The 26,134-nt window shown below is 47.9% G+C and overlaps 1 protein-coding gene across 1 annotated transcript in view; it reads right to left on the reverse strand.

Moving 5' to 3' along the window:
• The window catches only part of FARP2 (FERM, ARH/RhoGEF and pleckstrin domain protein 2), a 196,411-nt gene that overhangs the window by 102,012 nt on the left and 68,265 nt on the right, over positions 1 to 26,134 (reverse strand). Inside the window, exons 4-6 of the mRNA XM_075340858.1 lie at positions 10,878 to 10,920; positions 5,126 to 5,204; positions 3,245 to 3,342 (exon numbers count right to left, since the gene is read on the reverse strand). Of these exons, the coding sequence (XP_075196973.1) occupies positions 3,245 to 3,342; positions 5,126 to 5,204; positions 10,878 to 10,920 (220 nt within the window). The remainder of the gene's footprint in view (positions 1 to 3,244; positions 3,343 to 5,125; positions 5,205 to 10,877; positions 10,921 to 26,134) is intronic.

Genomic DNA, 26,134 nt, shown 5'->3' on the forward strand with positions numbered 1-26,134 from the left:
CCCGAAAGGTAGAGCTACGAACTGCAGGTGTTCGCTTCCTATAACGAAGCGTAGAAAACGCTGATGCTCTGGCGCAATCGGCACGTGGAGATAAGCATCCTTGATGTCTATTGATGCTAGGAAATCTCCTTGAGACATTGAGGCGATAACGGAGCGGAGAGATTCCATCCGGAACCTCCTGGTTTTTACGTGTTTGTTGAGCAGCTTTAGATCCAGGACGGGACGGAACGACCCGTCCTTCTTTGGCACCACAAACAAATTGGAGTAAAAACCGTGACCTTGTTCCTGAAGAGGAACGGAAGTCACCACTCCTTCCGCCTTTAGAGCGGACACCGCTTGCAGCAGAGCATCGGCTCGGTCGGGCGGAGGAGAAGTTCTGAAGAAGCGAGTTGGAGGACGAGAGCTGAACTCTATCCTGTACCCGTGAGACAGAATGTCTCTCACCCAACGGTCTTTGACCTGTGACAGCCAAATGTCGCCAAAGCGGGAGAGCCTGCCACCGACCGAGGATGCGGAGAGAGGAGGCTGAAAGTCATGAGGAAGCCGTCTTGGTAACGGTTCTTCCGGCTGTCTTTTTTGGGCGTGATTGAGTCCGCCAAGAATCTGAGCCCCTCTGATCCTTTTGAGTCCTTTTGGACGAAGAGAATTGGGACCTGCCTGAGCCTCGAAAGGGCCGAAAACCAGACTGTCCCCTCCTCTGTTGGGGTTTGTTTTGTCTGGGTTGAGGTAAGGATGAATCCTTACCCTTGGAGTGTTTAATGATTTCATCCAAACGCTCACCAAACAATCGGTCACGAGAAAAAGGCAAACTTGTTAAGCACTTCTTGGAAGCAGAATCTGCCTTCCATTCTCTCAACCACAGGGCTCTGCGTAAAACCACGGAGTTGGCTGACGCCACCGCCGTACGGCTCGTAGAGTCTAGGACAGCATTAATCGCGTAAGACGCGAATGCAGACATTTGAGAGGTCAATGGTGCCACCTGCGGAGCAGATGTACGTGTGACCGTGTCGACCTGTGTAAGCCCAGCTGAAATAGCTTGGAGTGCCCATACGGCTGCGAATGCTGGCGCCAACGACGCTCCAATAGCTTCATAGATGGATTTCAACCAGAGCTCCATCTGTCTGTCAGTGGCATCTTTAAGCGCCGCCCCATCTTCTACTGCAACTAAAGATCTAGCTGCAAGCCTGGAGATTGGAGGGTCCACCTTGGGACACTGTGTCCAGCCCTTAACCACGTCAGGGGGAAAAGGATAGCGTGTATCTTTAAGCCGTTTGGAGAAACGCTTATCTGGATAAGCGTGGTGTTTCTGGATTGCGTCTCTAAAGTCAGAGTGGTCCAGAAAAGTGCTTAATTTACGCTTGGGATACCTGAAATGGAATTTCTCCTGCTGTGAAGCTGACTCCTCCGCAGGAGGAGCTGGTGGAGAAATATCTAACATCTTATTGATGGACGCTATAAGATCATTCACTATGGCGTCACCATCAGGTGTATCCAGATTGAGAGCGGCCCTAGGATCAGAATCCTGATCAGTTACATCCGCCTCATCACCCATAGAGTCGTCCCGCTGGGACCCTGACCAATGTGAGGAAGTTGAGGGCCGCTCATAGCGAGCCCGCTTAGGTTGTCTGGGACTGTCGTCCGAGTCAGAGCCGTCACCCTGGGGTGCGTGTGACACCCCCGGAGCTTGGAAGTATTCCAGCTGAGGGGGACTAGGGGGCAATGATTCAACAGTGCCCATGGTCTCAGTTACTGGTCTAGACTGCAATGTTTCAAGAATTTTAGACATAGTCATAGACAATCTGTCAGCAAAAGCTGCAAACTCCGTCCCTGTCACCTGGACAGCATTCACAGGTGGTTCTCCGTGGGTCACCTCTAGCAGAGGCCCCGGCCGAGCAATTGCCACAGGGGCCGAGCACTGCACACAATGGGGGTCAGTGGAACCTGCCGGTAGAGCAGCCCCACATGCGGTACAAGCAGCATATAAAGTCTGTGCCTTGGCACCCTTGTTTTTTGCGGACGACATGCTGTTGTCTCCTTGAGTAATCTAGGAGGGTATATAGCAGAGAATCACCAGCGACCGTACAGTGCAATGTATTGCAAGCACAAAATACAAAGTACACTACGGCACAAGTGGGGGTGAGCCCTTGAGGGCTGCTTACCGCCCGCTGAAAAGCGGGTGTGAGGTCGTAGAATCCCGTGTCTGGGTCTCCCCGTCTCCCCTCTGCAGCTCAGCGTGCAGACAGGAATGGCTGCCGGCGTTCTGTGAAGAGGGGCGGACTGTGGGCGTGCCACAAACAAAAGTGCGGGAAACTGCGTCCCACTGTGCCTAGTGTGAGGGCTGGAGTATGTAAAGCAGACTCCAGCCCTCAGCGCTGATGGTCTGTACAGCGTCCCGCCCTCCCCCTGACTGGCAGGTCTGGGGGCGGGAACGAACCGAACTAGGCCGCAAAAGCCGGGGACTGTAGTAATAAGCGCGGCCGTCATATATGCACGGCCAGCGCGGAAGTCCCCGGCGCACCACAAATCCCAGCCGCGTCGCAGTGAACACTGACCCCAGCGGCCGGCTCGGCCGTTCGTACTAAGTCTACTCACTCAGCGGAGCTGTAGTGAGGAATGGCACAAGCGCAGCAGCGCTGTTAACCCCGGCGCACTAACACACCCAGCAATGCTGCAGTGTGCGCGCGGTATGCACGGGGACACGGAGTACCTTGATGAAGCAGGGCCCTGCCCTGAGGAAACTCAGCTCCAAATCCAGCAGATCTTCCAGGGGCTGTGGATGGAGCACGGTCTCTGTGCCTGGAGACCGGTAAAGTCCCACTTCACCCAGAGCCCTAATGGGGATGGGGAAGGAATCAGCATGTGGGCTCCAGCCTCCGTACCCGCAATGGGTACCTCAACCTTAACAAACACCGCCGACAGAAAGTGGGGTGAGAAGGGAGCATGCTGGGGGCCCTAGTATGGGCCCTCTTTTCTTCCATCCGACAGTCAGCAGCTGCTGCTGACTAAACAGTGGAGCTATGCGTGGATGTCTGACCTCCTTCGCACAAAGCATAAAACTGAGGAACCCGTGATCCCACGGGGGGGTGTATAGCCAGAAGGGGAGGGGCCTTACACTTTTAAGTGTAATACTTTGTGTGGCCTCCGGAGGCAGTAGCTATACACCCAATTGTCTGGGTCTCCCAATTAGGAGCGACAAAGAAACAATGGTGCATTGACTGCAAGTACATGACCATGAAATACTTACACTGCAATAGCAGGGATACTAGAAGTGCGGTGGTGTTATCACTACACACCAGTCTCTCCTCCGCAAGGTCCCTCTTAATCTGCATGGCGAACAGGTACCTAAGCACATAGGACAGAGATCAGCATATACCGTATTTTTCGCTTTATAAGACGCACCTGATTATAAGACGCACCCCCAAATTTGGTGAAGGAAAAGAGAATTATTTTTTTTTAATGTAAAATGGGGTCCATCTTATAATGCCAGTGTCCCTCAACAAATCATATAGGATATATGTCCCTCATAGCCCCCCATCCTAAAATTAGCCCCCTTAATCTGGATATGGCCCCCTTATATTGAATATAGCCCCCTTGTGATGGCACACGTTCCCCTGTGCTGCCTATGGCCCCCTATGGATTGCATACATTCCCCTGTGCTGCCTATGGCCCCCCTATGGATTGCATACATTCCCCTGTGCTGCCTATGGTCCCCTATGGATTGCACACGTTCCCCTGTGCTGCCTATGGCCCCCTATGGATTGCACATGTTCCCCTGTGCTGCCTATGGTCCCCTATGGATTGCACACGTTCCCCTGTGTTAGATATCGCCCCCATAGTGCTGTCCATGGCCCCTATATAGATCGCACAAGTCCCCCTGTGTTAGATATCGCCCCCATAGTGCTGCCCATGGCCCCTATATAGATCACACAAGTCCCTCTGTGTTAGATATCGCCCCCATAGTGCTGCCCATGGCCCCTATAGATCGCACAAGTCCCCCTGTGATAGATATCGCCCCCATAGTGCTGCCCATGGCCCCTATATAGATCGCACAAGTCCCCCTGTGTGAGATATCGCCCCCATAGTGCTGCCCGTGGCCCCTATAGATCGCACAAGTCCCCCTGTTAGATATCGCCCCCATAGTGCTGCCCATGGCCCCTATAGATCGCACAAGTCCCCCTGTGTTAGATATCACCCCCATAGTGCTGCCCATGGCCCCTATATAGATTGCACAAGTCCCCCTGTGTTAGATATCACCCCCATAGTGCTGCCCATGGCCCCTATATAGATCGCACAAGTCCCCCTGTGTTAGATATCACCCCCCTGCTGCTGCCCATGGCCCCTATAGATCGCACAATTCCCCCTGTGTTAGATATCACCCCCATAGTGCTGCCCATAGCCCCTATAGATCGCACAAGTCCCCCTGTGTTAGATATCACCCCCATAGTGCTGCCCATGGCCCCTATATAGATCGCACAAGTCCCCCTGTGTTAGATATCACCCCCCCTGCTGCTGCCCATAGTAAAATAAAACCCTCTTTCCTTACCTCCTCCAGCGCTGAGCTCCCTCCTGTCTCCCTCCGTGCTTCTCTTCCTTACTTCCTGGTTCTCAGTGCGGTCATGTGATCGGCACAGCAGGCTGAGATCTCTGCCTGCCTGATCACAGTGGAAGCAGGGAGACGGGGAGAAACGCTGGAGAAGGTAAGTAAAGCTTTTTTATTTTAGAATGAGCAGCAGCCTGGGGGCCAAATCTAACACAGGGGGGGCATGTACCATCACAGTGGGACGCAGGCTCATATAATATGCACCGCTCCCCAGCCCGTCACTGCGTGCGATTTCAGCACCATTGGAGATGGACAGTGGCTGTGCATATTATATGAGCGGGTGCAGGAGATCAAAGGCTGCAGCCCGCAGCGTTCCCCTGTGCTCCAGAGCTGCTGCCCCCACCTCCCCTGGACCCTGCAGTGTACATATATATATATACCCTCCCCCGTATATTCGGCTTATAAGACGCACCCCCTACTGTCCCCCAAATTTTGGGGGAACAAAAGTGCGTCTTATAAAGCGAAAAATACGGTAATCCTATAATGTATATGGTGCCTATCTCACTCCTCCTTCAGGCCGCTGACCTTGTATATTCTTCTTGCAGCTGACCTGGGTCAGGTGGGAAAAACTTCACTGCCAGACGCATTTTGGCATTTTTTGGTTCTGTAGATACATAAAGAATATTACAATCACTCCAAACAGTTATGTGATATACATGGAGTTTACAAAGGATAATGTGATTTTTCTGACATTTAGTCAGATAAGTGTTTTGAAATGCAGTTAAGAGACAGAGAGAACAATGAACACAGACCTGTTGATCTATATCTGACTATGGTTTTGTTCACACCTCACTAAAGGTACCGTCACACTAAGCGACGCACCAGCGATCCCCCCAGCAAACTGACCTGGCAGGGATCGCTGGAGCGTCGCTACACGGGTTGCTGGTGAGCTGTCACACAGGCAGATCTCACCAGCAACCAGTGACCAGCCCCCAGCGACGCGTGGAAGCATGCTGCGCTTGGTAACTAAGGTAAATATCAGGTAACCAACCCGATATTTACCTTGGTTACCAGCGCACACCGCTTAGCGCTGGCTCCCTGCACTCCTAGCCAGAGTACACATCGGGTTAATTACCCGATGTGTAGTCTGGCTATCTGTGCAGGGAGCAGGAGCCGGCACTGACAGCTGAGAGTGGCGGACGCTGGTAACGAAGGAAAATATCGGTAACCAAGGAAAGGGCTTCTTGGTTACCCGATATTTACATTGGTTACCAGCGTCTGCAGAAGCCGGCTCCTGCTGCCTGCACATTTAGTTGTTGCTCTGTCGCTGTCACACACAGCGATGTGTGCTTCACAGCGGGAGAGCAACAACTAAAAAATGGCCCAGGACATTCAGCAACAACCGGCGACTTCACAGCAGGGGCCAGGTTGTTGCTGGATGTCACACACAGCAACATCGCTAGCAACATCGCTGTTACGTCACAAAAGTCGTGCCTCAGCAGCGATGTTGCTAGCGATGTTGCTTAGTGACACGTGGCCTTAAATCTTTAAGGCCCCCCCATACACAGACTAAAGTTGTCTGAACCTGCCAATATGGACATGTTCGGCCGATGACGTACTGTGTAAGGGAGCACCAGCCGACTAATGGTCCAGAGAGATGCCGGTTACTCATAACCGATTTTGGACTGCCCAACATATTGTTCTCCCTGAAATAAACTGATTGCCATGAATCAGCTGACAGCTTTCTCAGAGAACACAGGAGCAGTTGACCAAGCAAGCGCTCCTGTATATGGAAGAGTCCGCTAAAATGGCTGTTGGACGAGCAATCAGATGAAGCATCATTCGGCTGACAGCCATCTAATGTGTGTGGCCAGCCTTAGTGTAAAATATATGATGGGAGCAATCTCTGACAAATACATCCAACTTCTAAGGGTGGTTCACCCATATTTTTTATTTTCTAGATCAATATTCTATGGAGAAACAATGTTTCTTTCAAATACCTTATGTTGGTAAATAGTGCCTGTGTGAGGCGCTATTGCAGACCGCTGTTCCCCGCTCCATGACCCCTGGCTCTGTGACCTTGGGGATCCGGTGACATCACGTCAAGTTCCTGACACCGCGGCCGGCCGCAGTGTCTGTGAGTGATGGGCAGTGGGCGGTGTTTCACTACTAGTCACAGCCCATCAGCTCCCTCCTCCCTCACAGCAGTGCGCTGCAAGCAGGAAACACTCTGGGCTGTGATGAGCGGTGAACCACCACCCACAGCCCAGTGAGTCAGGAAGACTGATGCCGGCCACGGTGATGTCACATGATCCGGAACTTGACGCGACGTCACCGGATCCCCGAGGTCACGGAGCCCGGAGGTCAGGTGATGGGGAAGATCGGTTCGCAATAGCGCCTCTGACAGGCACTATTGCCAACATAAGGTATTTGAGAGAAACATTGTTTCTCAATGTAATATCGATCTAGTAAATAAAAAATATGGGTGAACCACCCCTTTAAGTATCTATCAGGACATATACAGTACTAAACTTGTTCATATAATAAGATGTGAACAGAGCTAATTAAATTTATTTTGTCCTCCCTGAAACCCAATCTGTTTTTTCATCACATTCTGAACATCTCTTCCATATATTGCAGTCATTTCCCTCAAGTTCAGCCAACTCTTTCATTGCTTTTCTCCATCTTGATTCCCAAATTTCACTCTCCATTTATTTCTCTATGCTCTGCTATCAAACTACAGCTGTAGAATCATCATTAGTAACTGTGATGGAAGTTTCTGAGCTCCCATAGAGAACTTCAATGATACAGTTTATGCGATTTCATCAGACAGACAGTTCTGCTTTATAATAAGTTGACCCCCCCCCTTTCTTAGATCATAAATGTGTGTATAGAGTGGTCAAAACTGATGGCAAGGAATGGGCCAATCGCATATATTGCTCTGCTGCTCCCTATTTTATTTTGTGCTAATTATTTTATTTTTTTTGCAATTGGAAGATACAAGAGGATAGATCCTCAATCTCTGATTGGCCGAGGACCGACACCCGGCAACCCCCCGCTGATCAGCCACTCTTGGTGCTGGTGGCAGCAGCAAGTGGCTAGAAATGCGGAGTTCCAGAGCTTCCCCGTTAACAGATAGGAGTTGAAGCCGGTGGCCACTCCTACAAAACAGCCCTTCATTCTGGCCTCTGTGATGGCAATATTCATATGGGTAATTGATCTGAGAACATTTTTTTTATGAAAACCCATTTAAAAATGACTGATATTTTTAAATCAGGTTTACACAAAAGGGCCATTTTCGATAATCGAAAGCACAGTCTAAAAAGCTAAAAGGAAAAATGTAAAAAAGCTCACAGGTCTCTGACAGGTTTTCATTAAAATAAAAAGCACTATGACCTAGTACTGAAATGTGTGTGTAGTAGTGGACCCACAAGAGGAATCATATCTACTATATATAGGGATCTACTGCATACATATTTGATTGATCACCCTGTAAACACTAGGACTAAATGATAGGCAGAGATAGACGGGATCACTGATGAGGTATGGGATAGTGTTTTGGAATACATACCGAAATTATCAATGAGTGAACCAGCAAGATTATCCCACCACTATGTGGTGCATTGGGCATATAGATCCCCGCTAATTATGTGTAAAATGGGATTGAGGAGTAACTCCGACTGTCCTAGATGTAATGGAGAAGGTGCCGGCATTTTCCACATGATGTGGATGTACCCCAGGTTGGCACCCTTTTGGATAACTGTTCTTAATAGAATAGAAGGAGCTTATAGATGTAAACTTCCCAGACAACCCCTGGTATGTCTTCTAGGTTACGTGGCAGAAATTAGAGTAGACAACAATTTTAAAATAGTGATAGCCAGACTGCTGTATGCGGCAAGGAAAGTAATTGCCAAACACTGGATGCAGGGGACCCACCGACTAGAGGGGAATTTGTCGCATATGTTAATCATATTGTTCGAATGGAGAGAAGCAGATATGGGAAAAGGAAACAACTTGCACTTTTTGATAGGTTGGGGAATCCGTGGTTGCAATATGGATAAATATTTGAGTTGGGAGATGTTGGACTATGGGCAGATATAGATAGTTCTATACATTCCAATATATGCTATTGAAGGGTTAAAATGTAAGATCTTTGATATTGATATGGGTAATATGTACACTGAGGGGGGAGGGGGGGATGTTGGGGAGGGAAAGTTTATAGTTCTGCTCATTATTGTTGAAATATAACACGTTTTGTATACTTGGTGAAAAATAAAAATGTATCTGAATAAAAAAATAAATAAATAAAAAGCACTATAATGGGCCCCTATGAATTGCCCTGCCTGCACTCCATACTGGCCTGCACTGACATCTCAGTTGCACATTTTTAGTCTTCTTTGTCTGCTTTCATCAAAGAGCAATTGTTTAAAATCCGAAATTCTTCTGGATGGACTTATGTCCTTTGTGATGTACCACCACAATAATCCAAGTCAGAGCTGTGCTGGGAAAACCCTGAAACCTAGCTGCTGCTCAGAGAACGAAGCTCAGGTGCTTAAAGGGTTAGTCTCATCGTCTTAAAGAGAACCTGACATCAGAATTAGGCATGCAACATAAAAGGTATGGCTTCATACTGTGGGCAGAACTATATTCTTGCTTTGAATATTTCCCAGGGTGCATTGCTCTAGAATCACTGCATTAAGAAACACGTGATGGTGTCTCCGCAGTGGTGGATGTTGATCTCCCTAAGGTCAACCATCCTTGCTCACATAGTCTTTTACTAGGCATTGCTCCCACTAGCCAGATTCCTACTCCACACTGATCAGGGGCAAATTCCCCGAAACGGCTGTCTGTGGATGGATACCATGTTTGGCATAGGTGGTCTCCTTGACTGGAGACTGCCCTTCCCGTGGTTGTTCCTTCCCGGTGAAAGACCTGGCTAGTTTCCTGCCAGCGTTGAGAAACATGTGATGGTGTCTCCGCAGGCCTTCTTGCTTTGAATATTTTCCAGGGGGCATTGCTCTAGAATCACTGCGTTGAGAAACACGTGATGGTGTCTCCGCAGTGGTGGATGTTGATCTCCCTAAGGTCAACCATCCTTGCGCACGTGGGCAGAACTATAGGTAGGGTCTCCGGCTCTGCCCCAGCTCCTCCTCAATGTGGGGCAGGACTGTAGGTAGGGTCTCTGACTCTGCCCTAGCTCCTCCTCAATGACAAGCTGAGATTTCAATCTAGCGCCATTTTACTGAAGACTGCCAGGAGATCATTCTGTGCAAGCATGGCCTGCAGCTAGGACAGTGATGTTGCAAAATTTAAAACAGGAGGAAACAGACACCAGATACAGTGGAGGGATCGGGGCAGAGCCATAGACCCAACCTCCAGTCGCACGTCTATGTAGCGAATGCCTAGAGGCAAACGTCTAATGATTATTAAAGAGAACCTTCCACGTGGAAAAATGCCATTAACCTGCAGATATGGGGTTAATCTGAAGGTTTATAGCATTCTGAACCTGCCCGATGCCTGAATATTAAACCCTATTGCCAGGAGGGAATTAACTTTATTTCCCCCAGCAGCATTCTGGTTTCAGTCATGGAGGCGGTGCCGGTTCAGTCAACGCTCTATGCGGCAGCTGTAACCACGCCCCCCGCACTGATTGACCGCCAGGTCTAATGATGAGCAGCTGTTAGTCAGTGCGGATGGCGTAGTTACAGTCGCCACTCTCCATACACAGAGCGGTGACTGAACCCGTGCTGGCGCCACCTCCATGACTGAAACCAGAGGATTAAAGTTAATTTCCTCCTGGCAGCGGGGTTTAATGTGCAGGCAACGGGCAGGTTCAGAATGCTATTAACCTGCAGATTAACCCCATATCTGCAGGTTGATAGCATTTTTCCACATGACAGGTTCTCTTTAAATAACAATCAGGATTTGGATCCCTTCACCGATAGCACCTAATGGATCAGTATAACAGCGCCATTATGGCCATACTTTTATTTTAACATGGATAATCCAGATGACAGGTTCCTTTGAAACAGGCAGGGTTACATTGCTTATGTAATAGGCAGACTTTCCAAGTACAAGCAACTTTAAATTGACAGTCATTTTGCACAGTTGCTCCTGTTCTGTACATAGAACGGCTTCTGCCCCGCACACACCTTTACGCCCGGAGGCACAATAACAGGAGAATATATTCTGACCAGAATACCGACAGTTTTTTCTGAATGACTAATAATATGACAGTTTTGATAAATGAGGCTCATCTCTGCATTTCACTCCTAATAAAAAAAAATATATACATATATATATATATATATATATATATATATATCATTGAACTCACTGCGCAGCTGCTTGTTCACAAATTTCAGCGGCTCCAACCACACCTAAAATAGAAAAACAAGGAAGAGTTGGCTTTTTATGGGCATTTAGAAAGTTATATTGGAATAATTAAAACCAGAATATCATGGGTGGATCTATGAATGCAGAGTCTCGAGTTTTACGACTTTATTTCTATTAATTAAGTGAACCACAGTCTAAGCCTCAATGTAATAGTCACGTATAATTATTCTATAAACGGGTAGAGACGCAGAAAAAAAAAATCAACTTGCTTTAAACATGCATCACATTTTGGGGGGAATTTGTCATAATGGGAATTTTTAAAGTAAGTTTTGTTTGTGGCTGGTTGATGCAATTAGCACAAATAATTATCACAATGCTGCATAGTGGGGTGTGGCCTAGCATGAAATGGGTGTGGCCTTAAAGGGGTATTCCCATCTCCAAGATCCTGTCCCAATATATAATAATAATAGCAAATACGACCAATTAGAAATGTAGTATAGTTCTCCTGATATAGCCATGTGTCTTACCTTATGTGCAGGGCATTGCAGCTTAGGTATCTATGGTTACGTACACTCCTGTAATGACAGTTAGTTGCTTGGGTCATAACCATGGATACCTAAGCTAAAATGCCCTGTATATGAGGTAAGAGACATGGCTATATCAGGAGATCTATACTACATTTCTAATTGGAGGTATTTGCTAATATTATTATTACACCTACTACATATTGGGATAGGATCTTGGAGTTGGGGCTATCCCTTTAAGTACAACACTACATGTTAAAAAAAAAAAAAAAAAAAAGCAGAGTTGTGAAACAGCATGAACCACTTTGATAAATTATAGAACTGTTTACATAGTCTTAATAATTAACCAGTATTGATAAATATTCTAACACAGGGGTGTCAAACTCTAGGCCTGTGTGCCAAATCTGGCCTGTCAGATCAATTTATGGGGCCCACGAGATCAAGACAGAAGGTTTTAAATTTAAATCTCCTGATGGCACCGTCCTAGATGCGGGCGGCGCTTGCACAGATTGATCTCATGGTGGACTTCAGGAAAATGGCGCTGGTGGCTGCCCATGCGCAGATTGCTCAGTGCCATTTTCCTGAACACTGGCAATAGAGCAATCTGCACAAACACCGCCAACAGCTAGCATGGCACCAGAGGGAAATTTATATAAAGATAAAGAAAAGACGCCTAGAGGCAGCGGAGGGGCCAGAACAGAGCTGAAGACCCTTCCACGAGTCCCGCCCCAAAGCACCAAGATATGAATAAAAGAAATCTTCAAATACAGATTAAAGAAAATAATAGCAAAATGTATTTCTTCAGCTCAGGTATCATTGTAATCAGTATGATAGCAATATGGCAATGTCTGTACTTTACTTAGTAAAATGCTGCAGACAAGTTCTCTGTAAAGAGCAGTGTGGAGGTGGGCGACGAAACTCAAAATTCAAGATGGCACCCCCTCCCCCTCCCCCTCCCCAGCGCTATCTTGGAATCTGAGCAGATGCAGCAAGTGCTTAGTAGAGGGTGGAGTGCCAACACAAGAAGCGGATGCCATCTTTGAAATCGAGGGGACACAGTCAGCAGGCAATTAGAGGGAGTATCATAAGCACAGTGAGCAGGGTCTATCCTTGAACCTTTAAATCCCCGCGCAGAGGCAGCCAGTACTTCGCTGACAAAAGCAAAAAGTGAGCAAGTTCCATCTTTGATTTAGAGCAAATGCAGCCAATACTTAGCATAGGGAGCAGTTTATCTTGGACTCAGAAGGTCCAGGACACCGCCCTTAGCCCTACAACCCAAGGACAGCACCCTTTCCACTACTAAGGAGGAACAGCGCTCTTAGCCCTACAACCAAGGGACAATGCCCTTAGCCCTACTACCCAGGGACCTCTCTCTTATAGCCCTAATGCCCAAGGACAGCTGTCATATCCCCTAGTACCCATTGACTGCTCTTGTATAACCCTACTAGCCAGGGACAGCTCTCGTATAACCCTACTAGCCAGGGACAGCTCTCATATAGCCCTACTACCCAGATACAGCTCTCGTACAGCCCTACGACCTAGGGGCAGCTCTCGTACAGCCCTACTAACCAGGGGCAGCTCTCGTACAGCCCTACTAACCAGGGGCAGCTCTCGTACAGCCCTACTAACCAGGGGCAGCTCTCGTACAGCCCTACTAACCAGGGGCAGCTCTCGTACAGCCCTACTAACCAGGGGCAGCTCTCGTACAGCCCTACTAACCAGGGGCAGCTCTCGTACAGCCCTACTAACCAGGGGCAGCTCTCGTACAGCCCTACTAACCAGGGGCAGCTCTCGTACAGCCCTACTAACCAGGGGCAGCTCTCGTACAGCCCTACTAACCAGGGGCAGCTCTCGTACAGCCCCACTAACCAGGGGCAGCTCTCGTACAGCCCTACTAACCAGGAGCAGCTCTCGTACAGCCCTACTAACCAGGGGCAGCTCTCGTACAGCCCTACTAACCAGGGGCAGCTCTCGTACAGCCCTACTAACCAGGGACAGCTCTCGTACAGCCCTACTACCCAGGGACAGCTCTCGTACAGCCCTACTACCCAGGGACAGCTCTCGTACAGCCCTACTACCCAGGGACAGCTCTCGTACAGCCCTACTACCCAGGGACAGCTCTCTTACAGCCCTACTACCCAGGGACAGCTCTCGTACAGCCCTACTACCCAGGGACAGCTCTCGTACAGCCCTACTACCCAGGGACAGCTCTCTTACAGCCCTACTTCCCAGGGACAGCTCTCATACAGCCCTACTTCCCAGGGACAGCTCTCTTACAGCCCTACTACCCAGGGACAGCGCTCGTACAGCCCTACTTCCCAGGGACAGCTCTCTTACAGCCCTGCTACCCAGGGACAGCTCTCTTACAGACCTGCTACCCAGGGACAGCTCTCTTACAGCCCTGCTACCCAGGGACAGCTCTCTTACAGCCCTGCTACCCAGGGACAGCTCTCTTACAGCCCTGCTACCCAGGGACAGCTCTCTTACAGCCCTGCTACCCAGGGACAGCTCTCTTACAGCCCTTCTACCCAGGGACAGCTCTCCTACAGCCCTACTACCCAGGGACAGCTCTCCTACAGCCCTACTACCCAGGGACAGCTCTCCTACAGCCCTACTACCCAGGGACAGCTCTCCTACAGCCCTACTACCCAGGGACAGCTCTCCTACAGCCCTACTACCCAGGGACAGTTCTCGTACAGCCCGACTACCCAGGGACAGCTCTCGTACAGCCCTACTACCCAGGGACAGCTCTCGTACAGTCCTACTACCCAGGGACAGCTCTCGTACAGCCCCTGGCCAGTTTGTGCATTGCACACCATGTTTGTATTGTGTTGCATGGAGATCTGCTTGAGCCCTTACAATTAGAAGCGGCCCTTTGAATGCTGATGTGGCCCTCAGTGAAAAGGAGTTTGACACCCTTGTTCTAACGTTTCACAAATTGGTCACATCAATACATATAAGATACATTTCTGTCTAGAGCTGTTTTTCCAATGTTTATGTCACCCTAGTAAAGTAAAAATTTCAGTGCACATTTTCATACAAACACTTGGCAAGGTCCTGAATAATTTCTCTCCATGACTCAAACCCAGACCTTGTACCTATTAATAAATCAAAATGTCCCTGTTTTTCGACCTTACCCAGATCTGATATTATAATATTATAGAGTTATAATGACCAGTCACCTGCACATATTGTAAGCCTCCGACCTAAAGATTAGAAGAAAACTCTTGCCAGTTACACCATCTTCCTTCTTCAGATTTTAACAAATTACATTTTTTAAATCCTTTATTTTTCCCAGTTTATTATGTCTCCCATGAATAAACCTTGGATCTTCCCAAAGCAGGATGTATTTAGAAATATAACATGGTAGTTTGTATTACACACACACAAATTTAAAAAAAAAAAAAAAAAATTATATAATCTATGACTTTTTACTTTTTGTTGATAAAATTTCGTCGGGGCTGGTTTATTTTTCGGAACGAGCTATGTCGTTTACACCCTCACCATTACATTTTTTGGGGAAGGTGGAGAAATTTAAAAAAAAAAATTAAAATTTTTTGTTTTCATTTTGATGTTTGCAATATGGAAAAATGATATTTTATCAGTTTGATTTTAACTTACGTTTTCGGAAAAAAAAGGGGTCGTATAAACAAATGTAATTTTTTATTTTTCGTTTTTTAAATAAATTTTATTAAACTTCCAAGTGGACTTGAACCTGCAACAGCTTGATCACTTTTAAAATATACTAATTTGAAGAAATTGATGGTTATCTAGTTGTTAAATTATAAATGTTTTGCCATTTGCTATTTTGATTTGTTGGCCCCGCTTTTCTCCATTTTGTATCCTATTCATTCAATGCAAGAAAGTAAACGAAAATTTGGTTTAAAAAAAAAATTAAAACAAAATGAAAAAAAAAAAATAATATACTGCAATATTTTAATATGGTTTCCATTTTAAAAAGAAGCTTGATAACTTCACTAATATGGCAGACACATAGCCTTCAGACATGCCAGGACAGCACCATGCAACTTAAAAGATACCTCTCGTTCCAATCTCTTAAATGCTACTATCACAATTGACCGTGGCATCTAAGGGGTTAAAATGCCGAATTTAGCAGATAGACTCAGATGCCAGCTGTAGAACACAGTCTGCGCCCATACTTAATAAAGTGCTATCAATTTCTGAGATTGCTCCAAACATGCAATGAGTAATGGCAATGCCAATATCAATGTGGCACCCCAGGCACAGTGGGACCTTCACATTTGCATGGGATCACTGGGTGCTCACTGTTGCACTGTTTATGTTTCATTGCTTTTCAATGGCAAGGAGGTTCTTCAGCCGCTCTTCAGTAACCATTAGCGAGCACTCCAGAAATATAAAGAAATACCGACATAAAATAAGCAAGATACCAGGATTGTGCATCTCACAAGCTCCATTACTGACACTCAGTTCATGATGTGACATCTTTAAGATGGAAAATACTATTTTGGGGGTAATTAAATAGAAGGAAGCTGTGAGAAACGTCTACCCCTTTCCCCCCAATCATTTATATCATTGTGTAGTCAATCCCTTTAAAGACCACAAAGCACAGCTCCTGCAGAGAAATTATGGGATTGTGTCTGGAGGAGCATTGAGGATGCTGATGCACTTCCAGCTTCTCAGATTCGTGCTGTATTACTTGCCTAGCAGCAGCCTCCCCTGCGGACTGACTGGTCAGTGGCCATGTACCAGAGCAAACACCTTGTCAATTAGCCGGAGGAAGGTGCTGTGAGGTCGGGATCTTAGGAAATACAGTGAGAGGTTGAGAAGCTAGAAGTGCATCGTCACACCCCAGTGCACTTCCAGACAATTTCAAAACGTGATTTCTCGCCGCTAGAGAAGTGCTTTGTGGTCATAACGTGAACAACAGACTTATCTTTTAAAAGGAGGGGACATATTAAATGGTTTGGGAGGTGTAGACGTTTCTGATTGGTTCCCTATGTGCGCACGTTGCGTATTTGCATGCAGTTACGCTGCGATCTGCACCGCAGTGTACCTGCATGCGTCCTGCGTCCCCAGCATAATCTATGAAGATTATGCAGGAGACGTGCGCACGTGGCGTATTAGAGTGCAGCGCTTCGGCTGCTGCCCGAACTGCGCGTTCTAAGAAGTGACATGTAAGGCTATGTGCGCACGTAGAGTTTGTCCCTGCAGAAATTTCTGCAGCGATTTGAACAGCACACGTGCGCTTCAAATCGCTGCAGAAAGAGTCCGTAAGGAAAAATAAAAAAAAATCTGATTCCATGCGCTCTGAGTGCAGCCCCTCCCATAGACAGGGCGGGGGCTGCATGCAGAGCGCAGGAAAGAAGTGACATGTCACTTCTTAGAACGCGCGCTTCGGGCAGCAGCCAAAGCGCTGCGCTCTAATACGCCACATGCGCACGTCTCCTGCATAATCTTCATAGATTATGCTGGGGACGCATGCAGTTACGCTGCGGTGCAGATCGCAGCGTAGCTGCACGCAAATATACAACGTGCGCACATCTTTCCTGCGCTCTGCATGCAGCCCCCGCTCTGTCTATGGGAGGGGCTGCAGTCAGAGCGCATGAAATCGGCTTTTTTTTTCATTACGGACTCTTTCTGCAGCGATTTGAAGCACACGTGTGCTGTTTAAATCGCTGCAGAAATTTCTGCAGGGACAAACGCTACGTGCGCAAATACAGTGAGAAACCTCTGTGTTGCAAATATGGAGTCTTGGACTTGAGAACAGGATTGCTCTGCGGTTTTGTAGTAAAACATCCCAAGAGGACTCTGAGCGCTAATGTGAGCAACCCCTATAGGAAATGTTCAGTTACCATCAAAGGACCCTTGCTTCAATCTGAAGACCATTAATAATGAGGACGTCCTCCTGCTGCTGGACTAGGAAACTGTTAGCGTGCGCTATGATAAATTGTACTCGTTACACAAAAAACGCTGGACAATAATGTACTACTTTCTGCCAAATGCTCCTCTGGAGAAAGGCAATTCAACTTTTCAAAGAATGTCATGAATTACAACCTCTGGGAGGTCGAAAGGGAAGGGTTGGAACAAAAGAAGTAGATATGCAATAAAGTAATCACAGTCAGCATAAGGCTATGTGCACACTCTGCGTTTTTTTGACGCTGCGTTTTTGGCCGCACAAAAACGCACCCGCGACAAAAAAACGCGACAAAAAACGCATGCATTTTTGCCGCGATTTGGTGCGTTTTTGGCTGCGTTTTTGATCTCTGCGTTTTTCCAATGCATTGCATGGGGGGGAAACGCAGAAAAATGCAGGAAAGAATTGACATGTCCATTTTTTTTTTTAAGCTCAAAAACGCAGCTTAAAAAAATGTGTGCGGACAGCAAAAATGAAAACTCAGACTCTGCTAAGGAAGCAAAGTCATGCCGTTTTGAGGCCAAAAACGCACCCGAAAAACGCGCAAAAACGCAGCGAAAAACGCACTGTGTGAACTTACCCTTAAAGGGAACCTGTTATTTGATTCAAGTTCCCCAAACCCTAGGCATCATATCCCAGAAAGTGGCTGCATTCTTACAACAAAAACACACTTTCAAAAACTGGCTGCGGACTATGGGCTTGAAACATCAAGACTGGCGTTGTTCACACCAGTCTTTATGCGGAGATGGGTTGGAGTCAGACACTCCGGATCTATGAGCGCCGGAGTGGTATACAACTCTGCGATTCCTGCAACAGATACTACTCCAGTCCTTGCTGGGATAAGATTTGCAGCTTAGGCTGCTTTCACACTACGTTTTTTTAACATGCGTCATGAACGTTTTTTTTTTCTGTAAAAGCGGATCCTGTTTTTGCAAAGAAAATCGCATGCAAACGCATGTGTTATCTTGCAGGATCCTGTCACTTGAAGTTTATGGGCGGGCATTGGAGTCATGTGATCGGGATTAAGGGGAACTGGACGTGATAGACTGGGAGCCGGCATCTGACAGCTGCGGTAAGCTGTAACCAAGGTAAATATCGGGTAACTAAGTGAAGTGCTTTGCTTGAATACCCGATATTTACCTTGGTTACGAGAGTCCGCAGATGCTAGGAGCCGGCTCCCTTCACACGTAACAAAGGTAAACATCAGGTAACTAAGAGGCGCTTTTGCTTGGTTACCCGATATTTACCTTGGTTACGAGCGTCCGCCGTTCTCACGTGGGGGAGAGAGTGAGGAGAGAGAGAGGGGAGAGGAGAGAGAGGAGAGAGGGAGAGAGGAGAGAGGGAGAGAGGGAGGTGGAGGGAGGGAGAGAGGGAGGTGGAGAGAGGGAGGGGGAAAGAGAGAGACTGATCACACCAGGCTGGTTTCTGGGCATGCTCAGTAGAGCAAGCAGGATCCTGTCTCTCACCATGCCAGCGTTCACCTGCGTTTGCATGCTGTTTAGTCAGGATCCAGCGATTTGCAGTATTTGGACGCAGCTCAAAAACGCTACAAGTAGTGTTTTTGAAAAAAAACTGCAAGTCGCTGGATCCTCACTATAACGCACGCAAACGCAGGTGAACGCATGTTGACGCGAGTCCATTGCAAATGTATTGAAATGAAAACGCATTTGCACTGGATCCGTTTTTGCGTTAAAAAACGTTCATGACGCATGTTAAAAAAACGTAGTATGAAAGCAGCCTTAGCGATTGTCACTGCTTGTCACAAATTTTACAAGTGTGGGTTGCTGTGCCCGCGTCCAACTCCAGCACTGCCCACTTTGTGAAAAAATTACATGAGAATGCCAAAAGTCATAATGTTAGCGCAGCCAATAATTGCGAGAAAATTATGCAACTTCGCAAAGATTTTGGAAGTACAAATTTTGAGGAATCGGGCTCTATGGGTCTCAAGTAACTAGTACAAATTCAGTCCCCAGCAGCTATTCCCCTGGCCAATCCCCTTGACTGACAGGCCCTTCCCTATGTGTGTACATAGAAGAGACCTGTCAGTCAAGGGGATTGGGGAGCAACTACTGGGAAACTTCCCCAAACTAGACACCCAAGATGCATAGCCCCCTCCCCCCCCCCCCCCAATCACAGAGGCCTGATCGGATTGAGAACTGGGAAATTTGGGGGCCGAACAAACACCTTGAATTCTTTTTTATAGTCCTAAATTAATTTCTCAAAAATCTTTCAGAAGTGTGTTAAGATATACCACTGCTATTAAATGGGGGTACTTTGTCTACAACAATGCTTTGGTAGGCAGTACATGTCAAAGTAACATCAAAATGAATGCCAGGGTCCAAGCATCTCCTGCAGAACAATGCACACTGCCTCTGCCAGCCTGACATCCTGGTGCCATTGCTTCTTCAAGTAATTGACAATTGTGAGCTGACCATTGGAGCCTCTGATTGGTGGCAACAGTCAGGTGACTGGAATAAGAGGTCAAGGCTCATCTGCTGTCACTTGACCATTGCAGCCAATCACAACCTCAGCTTTCCCCAATGTCATCACTTTTGCTCCTTCTAGAGACCATGAGAGCGGCCTGCGCTACATCCATGGTGGGTCAAGTGCACAAGTCTGTCTTATAACAACACTTTCTTACAGGAGTACATATATATTCATAAAACAAAATGTGTATTTTTTACAGCCACAAATCTAAAAATACTAAATAGCCTGCCGTAATCATGACACTATCATTATAGATCTTTGAACTAAGATTCTGTAACTGGTAATTTTTACTTTAAGTGGTTTAATGAGAGAAGAGATACGGAATCTGCAAGGACTTCCAGAGCGAGAAGGGCGACTTCACATTTTGAGAAAAGTGGTATCTATCTATATATACATACACACACACACACACACACACACACACACACACACACACACACACACATATATATATATATATACATTCACACGCACACACATATACATATACACACATATACACACACACACATACATACACACACACATATATACATACACACACACATACACACACACACACACACACACACACACACACACACACACATACATACCGTGTTTTTTCCAAAAATAAGACACGGTCTTATATTTTTTTTGCCCCCCAAAAAAGCGCTAGGGGTTATTTTTGGAGGAGGTCTTATTCTTGGAGAAACACAGTTGGGGGTAAGTTTACCCCCCAAAAAAGCAGACCCCCCACTTCCCAGGAGACTCACTCACCAGACCAGGACGTCTGCGTGGTTCCCAGGTCCTCCTGTGATCTCCGGTCGGTGCTGCACGCCGTCCTATCCTGCTGCTAGCTGACACGCTGACACACACAGAAGATCCCAGACACACAGAGCAGATCACACACACACACACACACACACACACACACACACACACCAGATCACAGATATACACAGATCACACACAGCAGATCGCAGGCACACACAGCCGATCACAGATACACACACAGCAGATCACAGATCTACACAGCAGATCACAGATCTACACAGCAGATCACAGATCTACACAGCAGATCACAGATCTACACAGCAGATCACAGATCTACACAGATCACACACAGCAGATCGCAGGCACGCACAGCCGATCACAGATACACACAGCCGATCACAGATACACACAGCCGATCACAGATACACACAGCCGATCACAGATACACACAGCCGATCACAGATACACACAGCCGATCACAGATACACACAGCCGATCACAGATACACACAGCCGATCACAGATACACACACAGCAGATCACAGATATACACAGCAGATCACACACAGCAGATCGCAGGCACGCACAGCCGGTCACAGATACACACAGCCGATCACAGATACACACAGCCGATCACAGATACACACAGCCGATCACAGATACACACAGCCGATCACAGATACACACACAGCAGATTGCAGATATACACAGCAGATCACACACAGCAGATCGCAGGCACGCACAGCCATCACAGATACACACATCCGAACGCAGACACACACAGCCGATCACAGAAAAACACAGCCGATCGCAGACACACACACAGCAGATTGCAGACACACACACACATCACATCACATCCAGCACTTACGGCAGCAGAGAATGAGAGCAAGTCACATGTCCGGCCGCAGGTCCTGTTCGTCGCGCTGCACCGCACTGCCTCTCAGGATTCTCCCAGCGAGAAGAGATCGGTGTCACTGGATGAGGTGAGTGTGTGTGCGATCCGATGTGTGTGGGGGTGTGTGTGGGGGTGTGTGTGTGTGTGTGTGTGTGTGTGTGTGTGTGTGTGTGTGTGTGTGTGTGTGTGTGTGTGTGAGGGAGCTGATGTGTGTGGGTGTGTGATCACTGCAGGTCCTGCCGCTCAGTGTCGGCTGAGTGTAATTGCCGGGTGCCGCTGTGTATAATGAAGTGTCCTGCAGTATCTGTATCTTTTTTAGCTGCAGGGACACTTCATTATTGATCCGGGACTAGGGCTTATTTTCGGGGGAGGGCTTATATTTAAGCCTTTCTCCGAAAATGCTGAAAATCCCTGCTAGGGCTTATTTTTGGGGGGAGGTCTTATTTTTGGAAAAACACGGTATACACACATTTACATACACACACACATACATACACATATACATACACATATACACACACACCCACACAAATACATACACACACACACACACACATTTACATACACACACACACACACATACATACACACACACACATACCGTGTTTTTCCAAAAATAAGACCTCCCCCAAAAATAAGCCCTAGCAGGGATTTTCAACATTTTCGGAGAAAGGCTTAAATATAAGCCCTCCCCCGAAAATAAGCCCTAGTCCCGGATCAATAATGAAGTGTCCGTGCAGCTAAAAAAGATACAGATACTGCAGGACACTTCATTATACACAGCGGCACCCGGCAATTACACTCACCCGACACCGAGCAGCAGGACCTGCAGTGATCATGTCGCGGGCGGAGGAGGGGACGCTGCGCTCTCAAACTGCTCGGGTCCGGCTGCCGCTGCTGCGGCCGCTGCTGCTCGGTGGCTCGAGCGATGGGCCGGATCCCGGGGACTCGAGCGGTGCTCCTCGCCCGTGAGTGAAAAGGGGAATGGTTATGGGGATTTATTGTCCGTGACGCCACCCACGGTTGTGGTGATTTTTGGTAACACCACCGCTGCTCTGTATGGGGACCCCGGGAGCGGTGACAGGGAGCAGCAGAGTTGTTAGTTCTCCCCTCCGTGGGTAGGAGTTGGTTGTCCCGGGGCCCAGTGATGGGGTGGAGGATGAGGGATGGCAGGCCAGGTGCGGGGCCTGGTGAGGTGCAGGGTCGCGGGGGGGGGGGGGGGGAGGGGGACAGCGCTGTGCCTCACGGCACGGTGGTACTCACTCAGCCTGAGACGGTGACACAGTTCTCGGTAAAACACACGGCTGGAAAGACGGTTCCCACGGACGGCTGCTGTTGCTTTTCCCCGGTAGTTAACGGTGACTGTCTCTTCCCCTGCACCTTGTGGAATGTTGGTAGCGATGGGTTCCCACCGGTAACCCGCTCCCCGACTTGTATATGGGCCGGAGGAGCCCTTCTTTGCCTGCAGGCGCTGGCCCTGAGAAACTGGTGCCTTGGCGGTGGCGGTGTCTCTCTCATACAGTTGGACTGTTGCCTTCAATCGGGACTTAGTTGTTTGGAAACCCGGAGGTCCCCTTCACTGACGGATTTGGCAAATTTACGGCGACTCCTAGCCTTGCCGGGATCCGAAAGGCCCCTGCCAATGGTGCTGGCTTCTCCTTGTGTACCGGTCCGGTACCGCCGGGCCACCGCCCGTCCACGGTCCTTACGGCAACTCCGATAGGCCACTCCTGCAGATGGTCACCGCCGTCTGCTAACCTTGCTGTCTCTGTCCGGGGCACACACCCGGACCAACTTCAGGCTCTTAAGCTGTCACTTTTCTCCTCACACTTGCTCCTCTACCACTTAACTCCTCTCCCTAACTTCACTCTAACTCCTCTACACTCAAGCTCTGCCTGAGCTCAACTCTCCCTCTAACTGCCGGTGTTTTCCCCTCCTCCAGGACTGTGAACTCCTTGGTAGGTGGAGACCAACCGCCTGGCTCCACCCCCTGGTGTGGACATCAGCCCCTGGGGAAGGCAACAAGGATTTCTGGTCTAGCTTTGATGTACCTAACCGGGGTGTGGTGATGTCATTACCTGTGACCCCTGGCTTGTCCAGGGCGTCACAATCACACACCCGCACACATCAGCTCACACACACACACACACACAATCAGATCTCACACACAAACATCGGGTTGCACACACAGTCAGATCGCACACACAAACATCGGCTCACACGCAAACAACAAATCACACGCAAACATAGGATTGCACACACATTGGATCGCATACACACTCACCTCATCCAGTGACACCGATCTCCTCTCGCCGGGAGAATCCTGAGAGGCAGTGCGGTGCAGCGCGACGAACAGGACCTGCGGCCGAACACGTGACTTGCTCTCATTCTCTGCTGCCATAAGTGCTGGATGTGATGTGATGTGTGTGTATCTGCGATCGGCTGTGTGTGTATCTGCGATCGGCTGTGTGTGTATCTGCGATCGGCTGTGTGTGTATCTGCGATCGGCTGTGTGTGTATCTGCGATCGGCTGTGTGTGTATCTGCGATCGGCTGTGTGTGTATCTGCGATCGGCTGTGTGTGTATCTGCGATCGGCTGTGTGTGTATCTGCGATCGGCTGTGTGTGTATCTGCGATCGGCTGTGTGTGTATCTGCGATCGGCTGTGTGTGTATCTGCGATCGGCTGTGTGTGTATCTGCGATCGGCTGTGTGTGTATCTGCGATCGGCTGTGTGTGTATCTGCGATCGGCTGTGTGTGTATCTGCGATCGGCTGTGTGTATCTGCGATCGGCTGTGTGTATCTGCGATCGGCTGTGTGTATCTGCGATCGGCTGTGTGTATCTGCGATCGGCTGTGTGTATCTGCGATCGGCTGTGTGTATCTGCGATCGGCTGGGTGTATCTGCGATCGGCTGGGTGTATCTGCGATCGGCTGTGTGTATCTGCGATCGGCTGTGTGTATCTGCGATCGGCTGTGTGTATCTGCGATCGGCTGTGTGTATCTGCGATCGGCTGTGTGTATCTGCGATCGGCTGTGTGTATCTGTGATCGGCTGTGTGTGCCTGCGATCTGCTGTGTGTGATCTGCTGTGTATATCTGTGATCTGCTGTGTGTGTGTGTGTGATCTGCTGTGTGTGTCTGGGATCTTCTGTGTGTGTCAGCGTGTCAGCTAGCAGCAGGGTAGAACGGCGTGCAGCACCGACCGGAGATCACAGGAGGACCTGGGAACCACGCAGACGTCCTGGTCTGGTGAGTATGAGTCTCCTGGGAAGTGGGGGGGGGGGTCCTGCTTTTTTGGGGGGTAAACTTACCCCCAACTGTGGTTCTCCAAGAATAAGACCTCCACCAAAAATAAGCCCTAGCGCTTTTTTGGGGGGCAAAAAAAAATATAAGACAGTGTCTTATTTTTGGAAAAACACGGTATACACACACACACACACACACACACACATATACACACACACACATATACACACTACACACACATACATACACACACACACACATACACACGTGTGAGTATAGGTGCTATTGACATGAATTTGTCACCTGATGTCACTAACAACTGATCCAATCCACATGGGCAAAGAAATGAACCCATAGGTGTTCATAAATTAAGTTATGTACTATAATGAGGATTGACACAGGGAAAGAGAATTAAACACAATTTTTGAAATGTAAATAATACTTTGTACAAAAGCCTTTATTGGCGATGACAGCTTCAATACGCCTCCAGTATGCAGAAACTAGTCACACGCATTGGTCAGGTGTGATTTTGGCCCATTCTTCTACACAAATAACTGTTTAAATCCTGACTTTTATGTGGGCTCCTTCAATGACCTCTAAGTCTTAGTTCCTTCTATAAATTTTCTATTGGATCCAGGTCGTGGCTGAGCCATTCTAGCAGCTTTATTTCTCTGAAACAAGATTGACAGTTTCCTTGGCTGTGTGTTTGGGATCATTGTCTTGCTGAAATGTCTACCCTCGTTTCATCTTCATCATCCTTGTAGACAGGAGATTTTTTTCAAGAATGCCTTGGTACATTTGTTCATTCCACCTTTCTTCTATAGTATGAAGTTTGCCAGTGACGTATGCTGAAAACAGCCCCACACCATGATGTTCCCAGCTCCAAACTTCACTGTTGGTATGGTGTTAAAAGTCTCCAAACATAGTGCAACTAAAGAGTTCAACTTTGGTCTCATCTGACCAGACTACATTTTCCCAGCATTCCACACACTTGTCTAAATGTTATTGAGCTAAATTTAAAACACATTTAAACATGCTTTTTGTTCAGCGATGGAGTCATGCGTGGTGAGCGTGCATACAGGCCATGGAGGTTGACTGCATTACTTATTTCCTTTTAAACAATCGTACCTGCTGATTCCAGGTCTTTCTTGTAGCTCTCCACAGGTAGCCTTTGGCTCTTGGACAACTTATATGAAATGCTTTTCAATCCTGTGATTGAAATCTTGCGGGGAGCACCTGGTCATGGTCAGTTTATGGAGAAATGATTTTCTTTCCTCGTATGGATTATGGTCCCATCAGCGCTCACTTGCGTCTTCAGTAGTTTAGAAATTCTGTAACCTATGCCATTAGTATGTTTTCAAACAATAAGGTTGCAAAGATTTTGAGGCAGCTCACTGATTTTACCCATCATGAGATGTTTCTTTTGTGGCACCTTAATTGATCCAGCTGATA

This window comes from Anomaloglossus baeobatrachus, chromosome 3 (genome assembly GCF_048569485.1).
Source record: "Anomaloglossus baeobatrachus isolate aAnoBae1 chromosome 3, aAnoBae1.hap1, whole genome shotgun sequence".
Classification (NCBI taxonomy): Eukaryota; Metazoa; Chordata; class Amphibia; order Anura; family Aromobatidae; genus Anomaloglossus; species Anomaloglossus baeobatrachus.